Raw genomic sequence first — 12,484 nt, 5'->3', positions numbered from 1 at the left:
TATTTATTATGTTGTAGGACAGCTTCTCAAACTATATTGATGCAATTTTTCCATGTTAATTTGTTGGAGAATAATGAATATCTAAATCCCGGGACTAAGCCCGGGATCCCGGAATTGTATGAACGATGTCCCGAAAATCCTGGCATCGCAAAAATCGAAAATATTAATATCCCTAGTTGTTATACACAAAAATTTCAGTTATCCTAAAAGACAGAGAACTGAATATATGCTGCAGGAGCTTCAAAGTTTAGGGCACTGTTGATTGCCTATACAATATTATAAAAATATAAATTTTTGCACGATATGTACATTTGCAATTTTTATTTCATGTTGGCAATAAGTATAAAAACCACAACCAATGTGCAACCTTGCGCCAAACTCGAAGTAACCTCAGAGCAAACTAAGCAGCCGACATTTAATTTACCAAACAAAAGTTTGTCTGCATAACACCGGTCATTGTTGTCTGATTAAGCATACTTCGCATAACATCGCACAACTTCGCATAAACTTCAAACTGTAATTTCGTATGTACTTTGTATGTATTCCATTACCCAGAACTTTTAAAAACTTAGCGATATGTTGAGTTTTGGATATTTCTATTGCACTGGTACAACTGGTTGTGCGAAGTTATGCGAAGTATGCATAATCAGACCTTAACAATTAATCACAAGCGCGAGCATTTGACAACTCCGAATAACTGTTCCGCATATCGTCGCTTGGAGTGCAATATCGCGTATACGCAAAATGCAATAGGGCTATTCGCGATTCGGTGCATAAGAGCTGACAAATTTATGCAATTGCAGAAATATGCCATGGATTGTGAGCGACCTTTATTAAACTGTCATGGTAAAGCTTTTGCAAAACAATTTTTGTGCATCAGCTTTGGTTTTGTTTATGAATGCAATGCATAGCATTTTTATGCTATGGATTTTAGGTATTGCAAATTTGTCAAGCCATGACAAATGCAAATGCGTGTATTTTGTTTGTGTATTGCAAATAATTTGCAATACAAATTTGCAATGCAATGATGCTAGGCCATTTGCACCGGATCGCGAATAGCCCTAATATATTCATAAAAGTGCAAATAAACTTATTTTCTTCTAAACTTTTCAATGGTTTTCTAACTGAACTTATTAAATATGAGCTTCTACTAAAGTTATTGACCATTAAATTTGTGAAGTAGGCCAGGACTGAGACAGAGTACCGAAAATTATTATTTTTTTCTCAGCCACTTCATACGCGGTATTGCATTTTGCGTATACGCGGTATTGCACGCCAAGCTACGGTATGTTTTTCCGCTGTTAATAGCCTTACACGGCCAAGCAGTAAACAAAACAGTGGGTTTTCCATGGAATTGTTCAACAAGGTTATTTAAACAATTTCTGAAGTGAAAATACCGATTATCCTAAAATCGAAAACAAGTGTTATGACCAGGGAACGGGACCTAAAAACCTATAAAAAAGGCAAAATAAAATAACGAAATAGGCTGGAAAAGGCAAAATAAAATAGCGAAAAAGGCAAGAAAAGGCACTAGGTATTGCAAAAAAGGCAAAACAAAATAGCGAAGAAGGCAGGAAAAGGCACTAGGTATTGCAAAAAAGCAAAATAAGGCACTAAAAAAAGACAGAAAATACAAAGAACAATCAAAAAATACATTTATTTTAGAAATGTTTATATTACAAGTAAAAAGACAAAAACTATGAACTAGTTTCATTATATGAAAAATTTGTACTTTGAATCTTTGACTATTTTATCCTTTCGAGTTTCTAACTCATACAACTTTAATCTGTATAGTTGTGGTAACATTGAACCACAAGATGCATTTTGAAGTTTTCTGGCAGCATTTTCATTAGATTTTTGCGAAGAAAAGCCTTGAATGTACTAAATGTGCGCTCGGCGTAAGCTGATACAAGTGGAGCCCAATTTAAATATGGAACGATTAAAACATTCCTACTATCTGGAATAACGGTGTTTTCCTCGCTCTTTACAATTTTATCCACACCCCTTATTGTCCCCAAGCCTACGTTAGCTGAGAAAACGGCTTTGAATTTTTCCAACACCAATTTGGCAAGAGGTCCCTGCGCCTCTATAAGCCGCATGGGCATGTGTATATTTTTTAAACTTAAAAAAAAATGTAAATGCTATAATCGTTTTTTTAAAGGTAGAAAAGGTAAAAAAAGGCAAATATCTTAAAAAAGGCAACATCAAATGTGTATGTATGGAATCAGGGAAAGCTAAGTCGTGGATATTCTTAATCGAATATACTCTATCTCTTTAGCAGAAAAAAGGCAATTTCCATAAAATCCGTTCCCTGGTTATGACCTTAGCCACATATTGCTCCCTCATCCAGCAGATTACACTCCTGTACTTATTTCCTGTCTCCAAACATAAAGTAATGACTCGGGAAAGAAATAAGTTGTTTTTGAATGGAATAGTCGCGAAATTATTGATCCATTCTCGTATTTTAACCTTTAAATGAAAGAAAGAAAGAACAGATGTAAAAATAACATAAAAAGGAATTTCATCGCTTTCCTAAACATGATTATAAATCACGTACTTCTCAAGATATCTCTTTGGTCTCTGGTAAGGGCGTATAACTGAGATGGAACTAATAAAAAAATCAATTCTGCAATAAAACCAAGTAGAGAATTTTCGAATGATACCTTTGGATGAAAATTTTACGCTACCATTGGCGTAAGCGTGAACGAGCATGACTCATGGGTAAAGATGTACGAGTTGTTGCTTAGGTGATTATTGTATAAGTATCAAATTATGTATGAATATATAGCACATATCTATACCCAGCAAAAACTTTTCAATTTTTGGGACGCACTTATTTTTGTATCAATGGAGTAACGCATTACAAGTCGCCTCAAGCCAATTTTCAATTATTCGATTACCTCTAATGACATGCACCTGTTAAAATAATGCATTCTATAAACGAAAAGGTAAGCGGTTACTCTCGATTGGGGAAGCACTTTTCGAGAGTAAACGCTTACCTTCTCGTCTACAGAATACATTATTTTAACATGTTCAAATCATTGCAGGTAATTGAATAAATTTAAAATTTCTTGCCATTGCATTACATATAATGCAATGGATATGCGAAAATTGTCTTGAGGAGCTTGTAATGCGTTACTCCATTGAAACAAAAATAAGTACTTCCCAAAAAACGTACAGTTTTTGCTGGGTAGATGCATATACATACATACATATATACATATGTATGACTATATGCGTGTAAGTTATTGCTTCTCCGACTTTGTAATCAAAGTGCCAAAGTCCAAATTAGCCAAGTGTGAAATATTAGATTTATTCCTCGTTATCAATTTATCATTTTTACTTATGTACTTTAAAGTGTTCGGTTTAGTCAAACAAATTTGTAGTAAGTGTGGAATCTATTTACATACACACATTCAGTTAACCACAAAATAATAGTAGAGCAATATTTTGACACGTTTTAACTATTTTTATACCTTTCATGAGCATGAAATGGTATTATAACTTTGGTCCGATGTTTGTAAGTACCAGAACAAAAAGAGATAGACCCATTAAAATGTATACTTATATGATCAGAACGTCGAGCTGAGTTGATTTAGCCATGTCCGTCTGTCCGTCTGTCTGTCTGTTTGTATGCAATCTAGTCTCTCAGTTTTCGAGATATCCGGATCAAATTTGGTAGGTGGGTGTATTTTTATAATGTATTAATCTTTTGTCGGAACCGGAAGAATCGCACCACTATAACATATAGCTCCCATACAACTGATTGTTCAGATATGAGATTTTTCATTATAACTTCTCCATTTATGCAGCTACGAACATGAAATTTTGCAATACTTGCACCCATTATCAACAGAATACTTACAGTGAAAATTACAAAGATCGGGTCACTATAACCTATAGCTCCCATACAACTGATTTTTCAGATATAAAATTTTTCGTTATAACTCCTCCATTTATATAGCTGGGAACAGGAAATTCCGCACTGTTTTCAATAATTATCAACAGAAAACTTACAGTGAAAATTAAAAAGATCGGATAACTATAACCTATAGCTCCCATACAACTGATTGTTCAGATATGAGATTTTTCGTTATAATTCATCCATTTATGTAGCTAGGACCATGAAATTTCGCGCTGTTTTCACTCAGTATCAACAGAAGACTTACAGTGAAAATAACGAAGATCGGGTCGCTATAACCTGCAGCCCCCATACAACTGATTGTTCAGATATGAGGTCTTTTATCATATCTCCTCCATTTATGCAGCTAGGAACATGAAATTTCGCACCATTTTCACTCATTATTAACAGAATACTTACAGTGAAAATAACAAGGATCGGGTGACTACAACATATATCTTCCATACATCTGATTGTTCAGATATGGGATTTTACTGTAAAACTCCTTTATTTGAACAGCTAAAACCGATAAATTTCGTAAGATATTTTATAAATAATAATACAAAGTCTACTGAGAAAATCGTCAAAATCTATGCTGTATAAGCTTTATCTCCTATAGCACTGATTGTTAAGATACCAGGTTTTGCCATATATCTCCTTTATGTACGAAACTAAACCCAATAAATTGTGTTACCGGTTTACATACCGATCACATAGCAGTGAAAATCACTTAGATTGGTGCCATATACAGTATATCTTCCATATCTCTGATTGTTTAGATGCGATTTTTTATATAAGTATGTAACTCCTCTATCGATGTATGTAGATGTATTCAAAATCAGTAATCTGTCAAACTAAAATTTGCAGACGTTCATGAAAGGTATGAAGCCTTCGGCATAGCCGAAGACAGCGCTGCTCTTACTTGTTCTCATTGTTTTTGTTATATTATGGCCTTATAACAATTATGTTCAACAATTGTAATTGCGCTTGAGGCCATTTTTTAATAAAAAGCTTGTTGTAGAAAAGCAACAATAATGGTGGTGATTTCCGAAATAGCCATCACTTCTACCATTTTTCTCATTATCAAACAAAAATATAAAACCGAATTTCCAATTTTGGGCAAAAATCATAAATTTTTCACTAAAATTTAAAATTTTTTGGGAATGCAGTTTTATAATCAATTAAATTTTATTATGATTAAGTGCAGATTTCAAGTGACTACAAAATAACGTTCATTTTTGGCTTTTTTTGTTGATATGGAAGAAAATAACTAACCAAACACGCCAAAAATCAACGCGATTTTTTTACAAATTCCAACGTGCAATGGGCTATAAAACTGCACACAAATGTTTTCTAAAAATTTTGAATAAAAAGTTTGAAATTTCGCTGAAAATTTGTAAAATTTTAGTAAAGTTAATAAACGTTAAAAAGATAGCCCAAACTGGTAAAAATATTGCTCTACTATTATTTTGTGGACATCTGTATGTTTTTATTAGGGATGTTGCGAATGTGCAATTTTAGACATCCGCGGATGCGAATGCGGATGCGGAAGTTTAAAAGCTAACATCCGCGGATGCGGATGCCAAGTATTTTTAAGAAATAATTTAGGTGAGTAAATTAGGTGATTTAGTTAAATACAAAATGGAAAGGTTGGTAATTTTTAATAATGTTTATGTTTAGTAGTTGAATTTAAAAATTGGAAAATTGTATTTAATAAAAAGTTTTTAAAGGGTCGTAATTTAAACCTGCGTCACTAAATAACTACTCGCTCGAGGCGACAAACTTGAAAAACTTGAAATTTTACAAAATTGTAAATTCTTTTCGATTAACGCTGCACCATTCGAGAGGACTTTCAGTTATATATATTTTTTTTTCCTTTTTGAGAAATGCATCGGGGTTGCAAATGTCGAATGTAACCTCCTGACTTTCCTCTTCACAATCTAGCATCATGGCAAGATCGTTGTTTTAACACCCTTGTTTTCCAAAGAATTCTTCATTCCCATTCTTATGGTTATTTCTGAATTTGGAGAACCTGTAGCGTCAACAGCGTTTTTCGATTTTAGTTTTTGCAACTCATTTTTAATCCTTTCTTCTGTGACTGACCAGAATACGTTTTATCGTTGCGCTTGCGCAATATTCCAGGGACCGAAAATAACAGTTATTTTTTTACCAGTTAAACTTGGTCTAATATTTTTTATTCCAAAATAAAAGTCCTTTCCGGATGATAAACAAACAACTTATCAAAATTAAACATATTTGGTATCATATAAAAGTGGACTGAAATAGCTTTTAAACAGAAATAACGAACGAAGGTTACCGCCACTATTTATATTTTTTTTATATCATTTAATACTAAAGAAATTCATATACCTTACCCAATGTTTGTTCAATGGTAATTAATTAACATTTTTTATTGAAATATTTTTCAATAGGTGGCTTTGCTTGTTTAGACATTTCAGTTTTAGAGCTATTTCAGTCCTATTTCATTTGATACCAAACTTGTTTAATTTTGATAAGCGGTTTGTTTATTATCCGGAAAGGACTTTAATTTCCAAATAAAAATATTTGGCCAAGTTTAACTCGTAAAAAAATAACTGTTATTTTCGGTCCCTTCAATATTCGCATTCGCAAAAGATCCGCATTGATTATTGCGAATGTAAAAGCGATTGCGAATGTTAAAACTAATGCGGAAGGTCCGCGATTGCGAATGCGAATGCGAATATTCGCAACAACCCTGGTATGCAGTGTTAAGGCTCTGTCATATACAGCTTTCGCGTCGCCTCGGCGTTGTTTCATTTTGACAGCAACGCAAGTAGGGCAAGTGTTTGCTACAAAAACATTCAAACATTTTTAAAATGGAAGCGTTTGGTCGTCGTCCTTATTCTTTTTTTCTTTACACGATTTAGTGTGTTTATAAGTAAAAAGTGAATAATTACATTAAGGGAGTGTCAACGCGCGCAAAACGGCAAGAGTTAACCAGCGTTCGTGTTTCTGTGGCGTCAGCGTTGCCTATGAGAACTACTTGATATGAACGTATGTATTTATCTTAGCTGTCAAAGCAAAACCAACGCCAAAGCAGCACGAAAGCTGTATGTGCCAGAGCCTTTAATTAATTACCAATGAACAAACCTTGGGTTAGGTAGATATATGAATTTCTTTAGTATTACATGATATAAAAAAAAAATAAATAGAGGCGGTAACCTTCGTTCGTTATTTCTGTTTAAAAGCTATTTCAGTCCACTTTCATATGATACCAAACATGTTTAATTTTGATAAGTTGTTGTTGCTGGTAAAAAATAACTGTTATTTTCGGTCCCTGGAATATTGCGCAAGTGTAATGATAAAACGTATATTTGGTCAGTCACAGAAGAAAGGATTAAAAATGAGTTGCAAAAACTAGAATCGAAAAACGCGTTGACGCTACAGGTTCTCCAAATTCAGAAACTACCAAAAGAATGAGAATGAAGAATTCTTTGGAAAACAACGGTGTTAAAACAACGATCTTGCCATGATGCTAGATTGTGAAGAGGAAAGTCAGGAGGATACATTCGACATTTGCAACCCCGCTGCATTTCTCAAAAAGGAAGAAAATATATATATAACTGAAAGTCCTCTCGACTGGTGCAGCGTCAATCGAAAAGAATTTACAATTTTGTAAAATTTCAAGTTTTTCAAATTTGTCGCCTCGAGCGACTAGTTATTTAGTGGCGCAGGTTTAATTTACGACCCTTTAAAAACTTTTTATTAAATACAATTTTCCAATTTTTAAATTCAAGTACTAAACATAAACATTATTAAAAATTAGTAACCTTTCCATTTTGTATTTAACTAAATCACCTAATTTACTCACCAAAATTATTTCTTAAAAACACTTGGCATCCGCATCCGCGGATGTTAGCTATTAAACATCCGCATTCGCATCCGCGGATGTCTAAAATTCAACATTCGCAACATCCCTAGTATGTACATAAACATGCATATACAAATGTAAGCGCTTACAGCAATATTAGTTCCCTCCAGTACTGCTGGAGTCAATCGCTAATTTTGAACCGCTACTGCACCGACTCTTAGGTAAGTAGCTACTCTATTAACCCGTGGTAGTGCGCATGGTAGTGCAGAGTCGAAGCAGACAGCGAAAAACTACGACAGGGGGCGCCCATAAACTACGGAAGTGACTACTTTAGTAACTCCCGGTAGTGCAGAGATAGCCGATGGTGACTACCGCCTAGGACATTGCCTTGTAAAAGTAATCGATGAAATTCACTGCAAGTAGTCAGTCGGTAATTGACGGAGTTTATCACGTAGCTACCGATTCAGCACTCCTGTAGTCGCTCCCCCGTACTGCAGGGTCTTTCTCCATGAACTGTACATAGACCCAGAAAAATAATCCTCGTTTTTAAACAACACGATTCATGTTAGATTCACACGATCAGTTTTTACATGCAAACCAACAACAATTTCTGGAAATTACATGATGTTTCAAACATAGCATTTACTTCTCAAAGTCAATTAGCCTTTTTGGTTCATTCCACTAAATTATACTGGTGATACAACATGAAAAAATTGTTGAAAAAAGTACAACACAAACTATCTCGTTACTTGTGCTGCAAAACCATCGATAGTGGCACCTTTTTGGTTAATTTAACTAAATTATACTGTTAATACAACATGAAAAAAGTTTTGAAAAAAGAACAACACAAACTATCCCGTTATTAGTGCTGCAAAATTATCGATAGTGGCACCATCGACGGTTTTCGATAGTTTTTATAGACAACCATCGATAATGTCGATGCTTTATAATGGCGACCCGTTAAATGGAAAAGGGGTACACATGTAAGATTTTATTTACGTACATTTATTATATTGAACGTATTTAAAAGCTAAGAAAATACAACTTTTAATTTATTTTCAAACTAATAGTTAGGGACGTTCCGATACCCTCAAAGTATCGATACCTACTCAAATGAGTTTACTCAAATAGCTATTTCGATACTACTTATATAAGTCAAGCGAATGTATCGATACCTACTTATATCGATAATTTTTCATCCTTTTAAATTCAACTAAGCGAAAGTAATTTTCAGGCGTTTTCTGTGACATAAAGCTTTGCGGCACCTGAGTGGAAGATCGACCTATCTCGGAAGAAAGTTCGAAAACGACCTATCTCAGAAAACTTTTCAAAAGCGCCCTATTTCAGAATTTGATTGGAAAACGCCCTATCTCAGAAAACTTTTCAAGAACACCCTATTTCAGAATACGGTTCAAAAACGCCCTATCTCAAATATTTCCAATATATTTGCAGTTGAGGTATCGATATGTTACAAACAACCGTTATGTGAACAAAGTTATAATACCCTTGTGCACAAGTGCGCTCGGGTATAAAAATTACATGTTGCCTCTGACGGCATTCGAACCCGAACATGCTGGGAGCTAAGAACTAACAGCGAGCATCTCTACACGTTCAGCTACAGCCAGACATGCAAATGTGCTTTCAAATGCTCAATTCAATCACGTTTCGTTAAAACACAAGCAGTGATCGGATAACAAACAATAAGCTAGCGCAGAGACACCAGTTGGTCCGCTACAGCATGACAGAGGAACACTTTTGTAAGTACTCCAATTTACCACAAATAGACTACATGATCCAACGATTTTTGCAGGGTAGTTGTAAAACAATTGGGCAATTCACAAGGTGTTGTGAAGTTATATTTTCCTAACAAAAGTTGTGTTAAAACACGCACTCAACCTCACATAACACCGAATAAACATAGGTTGCAGAGTTGTATCGTCATGTGTTATTTTTCTTCACAAAACAATAACAACATTTTTACAACTGTCATGAAATATCATGACTTCACGACAAACACGACAAATACGACACCTTGTGAATTCCCAAATGAAACGGTGGCGAGAAGAGTTCTCAATAAATACATTTTATAACTTACGAGAAAAATTGTCGCGTACGTTATGTCGCGTACGTTATTGTTTTTTTTTTTTAATATAAAACTAGCCAGAGATAATTTCTCTTAACCGTTAATCGAGCTTTGTATCAAAAATGATACATTTTGTTTTATATCTTATCATAACTTCTTTAAAAAGAAAATTGAGTGCTGCATTCTTCGCGACTATGTTTATTTTGTTATTGCTGTTATTTTTAAACATATTTTCAAAAAATTTTGCAAGTAGGCCATGAGAAATTCAAAAACTTCATAATTCGAGCTATGTATCATTTTTGATACATATGGCAATTCAAACGTTTTTTTGCTGCGGTGCACGTCATTCGCTACGCGATTTTTGGTATTTGTGGTGTTTTTTTGTTTCTTGGGGTGCTTTTTTGAAGATTCATTTATTTTGTCACATAATTGTGTGTATTCAAAATAATGTCGCGTCCACGGTTTTTGACCTTTGAGGAACTAGTGAATGAAGTACTGGATGAGAGTGAAGAGGATGAAGATGTTTCCGATCCTGAAACTGAAATTGAAAGCAGTTCGTCTGAAAGCTGCTTACCTGAACCGGATGACATTATTGGCAGTACTTCAGAAGCTGATCCAATGTATATAGCAAAAGATGGTACTACTTGGCGTACCGAGCCTTACGCCACTGGTCGATTGGGGAGAGAAAATATCATAAATTTACGCCCAGGTTAGTAGTAATTGTTTATTGAAGTGTCATAGAATTAAGATTACTGGGCTTTAGGTGTAACAAGATTTGCATCCAGCCGGGTGAATAATATTCGGGATTCATTCCTACTACTTTTTCCGCCGTCACTATCAAAAATTGTAATTGATAACTCAAACAACTACGGAAAGTATATACATGGGTCTAACCATATCGAAATTTACGAGGATTTATTTCATGCCTACTTGGCCGTATTATTGCTGGCCGGTGTATATAAGTAAGTTTAACAACAGAAAAGTTTAAAAAAAATATAAACTTATAACTACTATATCAGATCCAAAAATGAAACTTTGCATGATTTGTTTGATGAATATTGTGGACGGCCAATATTTCGGTCAATTATGTCTGAGAAAACATTTTTATATATCCACAAAGTCATTCGTTTTGATGATGTGCTCACCCGACGAGGCCAAAGAAATGATGACAAATTCGCACCAATTAGAAACCTTTGGGGAAAATGGTCTGAACGGCTTCCCACATTCTACAATCCTTCTGATTCTGTTACTGTGGATGAGCAATTATTGGGATTTCATGGTCGTTGTAAATTTCGCCAGTACATTCCATCGAAGCCAGAGAGATATGGTTTAAAATTTTGGCTACTTGTTGATTCACGCACAGCCCTACTTGGGAAAAGGTGTGACAGGAAATCCTGAGAGGAATCAAGGAGAACGGGTTGTTCTTGATTTAGTTGATGGACTAAAAGGGCATAACGTCACCATGGACAATTTTTTTTTCATCTCAGCCTTGGCCAAAAACTATTACAAAAGAATATGACAATGGTTGGAACTATGCGCAAAAATAAAAGATCTATTCCCCCAAAGCTACTGAATTGCAAAAAAATTCCACGATATGAATCAACTTTTGCCTTTACTCCTGATACCAGTCTCGTTTCGTACATCAGTCATAAAAACAAGTGTACATTTGTCATGAGTACAATGCATCACGCACCTAATATTGGGGATGACTCTAAAAAGTTGCCCGAAATAATCTCTTTTTATAACTCAACGAAGGGAGGCGTGGACACGGTTGACAAAATGCTAAGTTGCTACAGTTGTAAACGTAAAAATAATCGTTGGACTATGGCGGTATTTTCCAACATTATTGATATTTCCGCTTTGAATTCTTTTATTTTATACAACGAAATCGACCCCAATTAGAAGCAAACTCAAAAGCACACAAAACGTAAATGTTTCCTGCATGAGTTGGCAATTTCGTTGGCAAAGTCTTATATGGAAAAACGTAAACAAGGCCCAAGAAATGAACTATCTCTGGCGCTGCTTTCGAAACTCTCAAGTAAGAATATCCCCGTTATTAATGATAATGATGCTGGCCCATCAAAAAAACAAAAAACTGATAAGTCTCCAAAAAAAAACCGCGCAAGGTGTCAAAAATGCTTTCATTCTGGAGAAAACAAAAATAAGTGGACTTCGTCATTCTGTTTTTCATGTAAAAAGCCGTGCTGTAATGACAAACATGCCAAAAATGTTTGCATAGATTGCATAAATAACACCTAAACATGTAAACTCTTCAGTTTTTCCTATGAACTATAGTATGTATCAAAAATGATACATGGCTTCATTTATGAATTATTTTTTAAGCTCGATCTACGGTTAAAATATGAAAGGATTGTAAAGGTACATTATTTAGCTTAGTTTAGGAATTTTTAAAGAAAAAAAAACTCCCATGATTCGCAGACTTTCGCATATATGCGTGTTTTCATGAAAATGTAAACCGAAAATGTAAGCAAATGAATTCAAACGGCTTTATAACTTTAAATTTCGTATTCAGATGACGGAAAAAGGTTTTGAAAACGCGAAACGGTGGAGAGAAGAACTGAAAAAACTTAATTTAGTATGTGTTACTAGTAAAAATATTGTATGGGGGAAAAATCTGTTGCGTACGTTA

The 12,484-nt window shown here is 34.6% G+C and overlaps 1 protein-coding gene across 1 annotated transcript; it reads left to right on the top strand.

The window, feature by feature from the left end:
• Positions 1–10,515: 10,515 nt before the first annotated feature.
• On the top strand, positions 10,516–11,510 carry LOC108360526 (uncharacterized). Its single transcript, XM_017612845.1, has 2 exons — positions 10,516–10,796; positions 10,854–11,510. The coding sequence occupies exons 1-2, from the start codon at positions 10,718–10,720 to the stop codon at positions 11,165–11,167; spliced, it is 393 nt and encodes a 130-aa protein (XP_017468334.1). The 5' UTR covers positions 10,516–10,717; the 3' UTR covers positions 11,168–11,510.
• Positions 11,511–12,484: the final 974 nt, after the last annotated feature.

This window comes from Rhagoletis zephyria, unplaced genomic scaffold, assembly GCF_001687245.7.
Source record: "Rhagoletis zephyria isolate East Lansing unplaced genomic scaffold, Rhagoletis_zephyria_1.1 Rzeph_scaffold_00583, whole genome shotgun sequence".
NCBI lineage: Eukaryota > Metazoa > Arthropoda > Insecta > Diptera > Tephritidae > Rhagoletis > Rhagoletis zephyria.
This window is presented reverse-complemented; position numbering and strand designations above follow the sequence as displayed.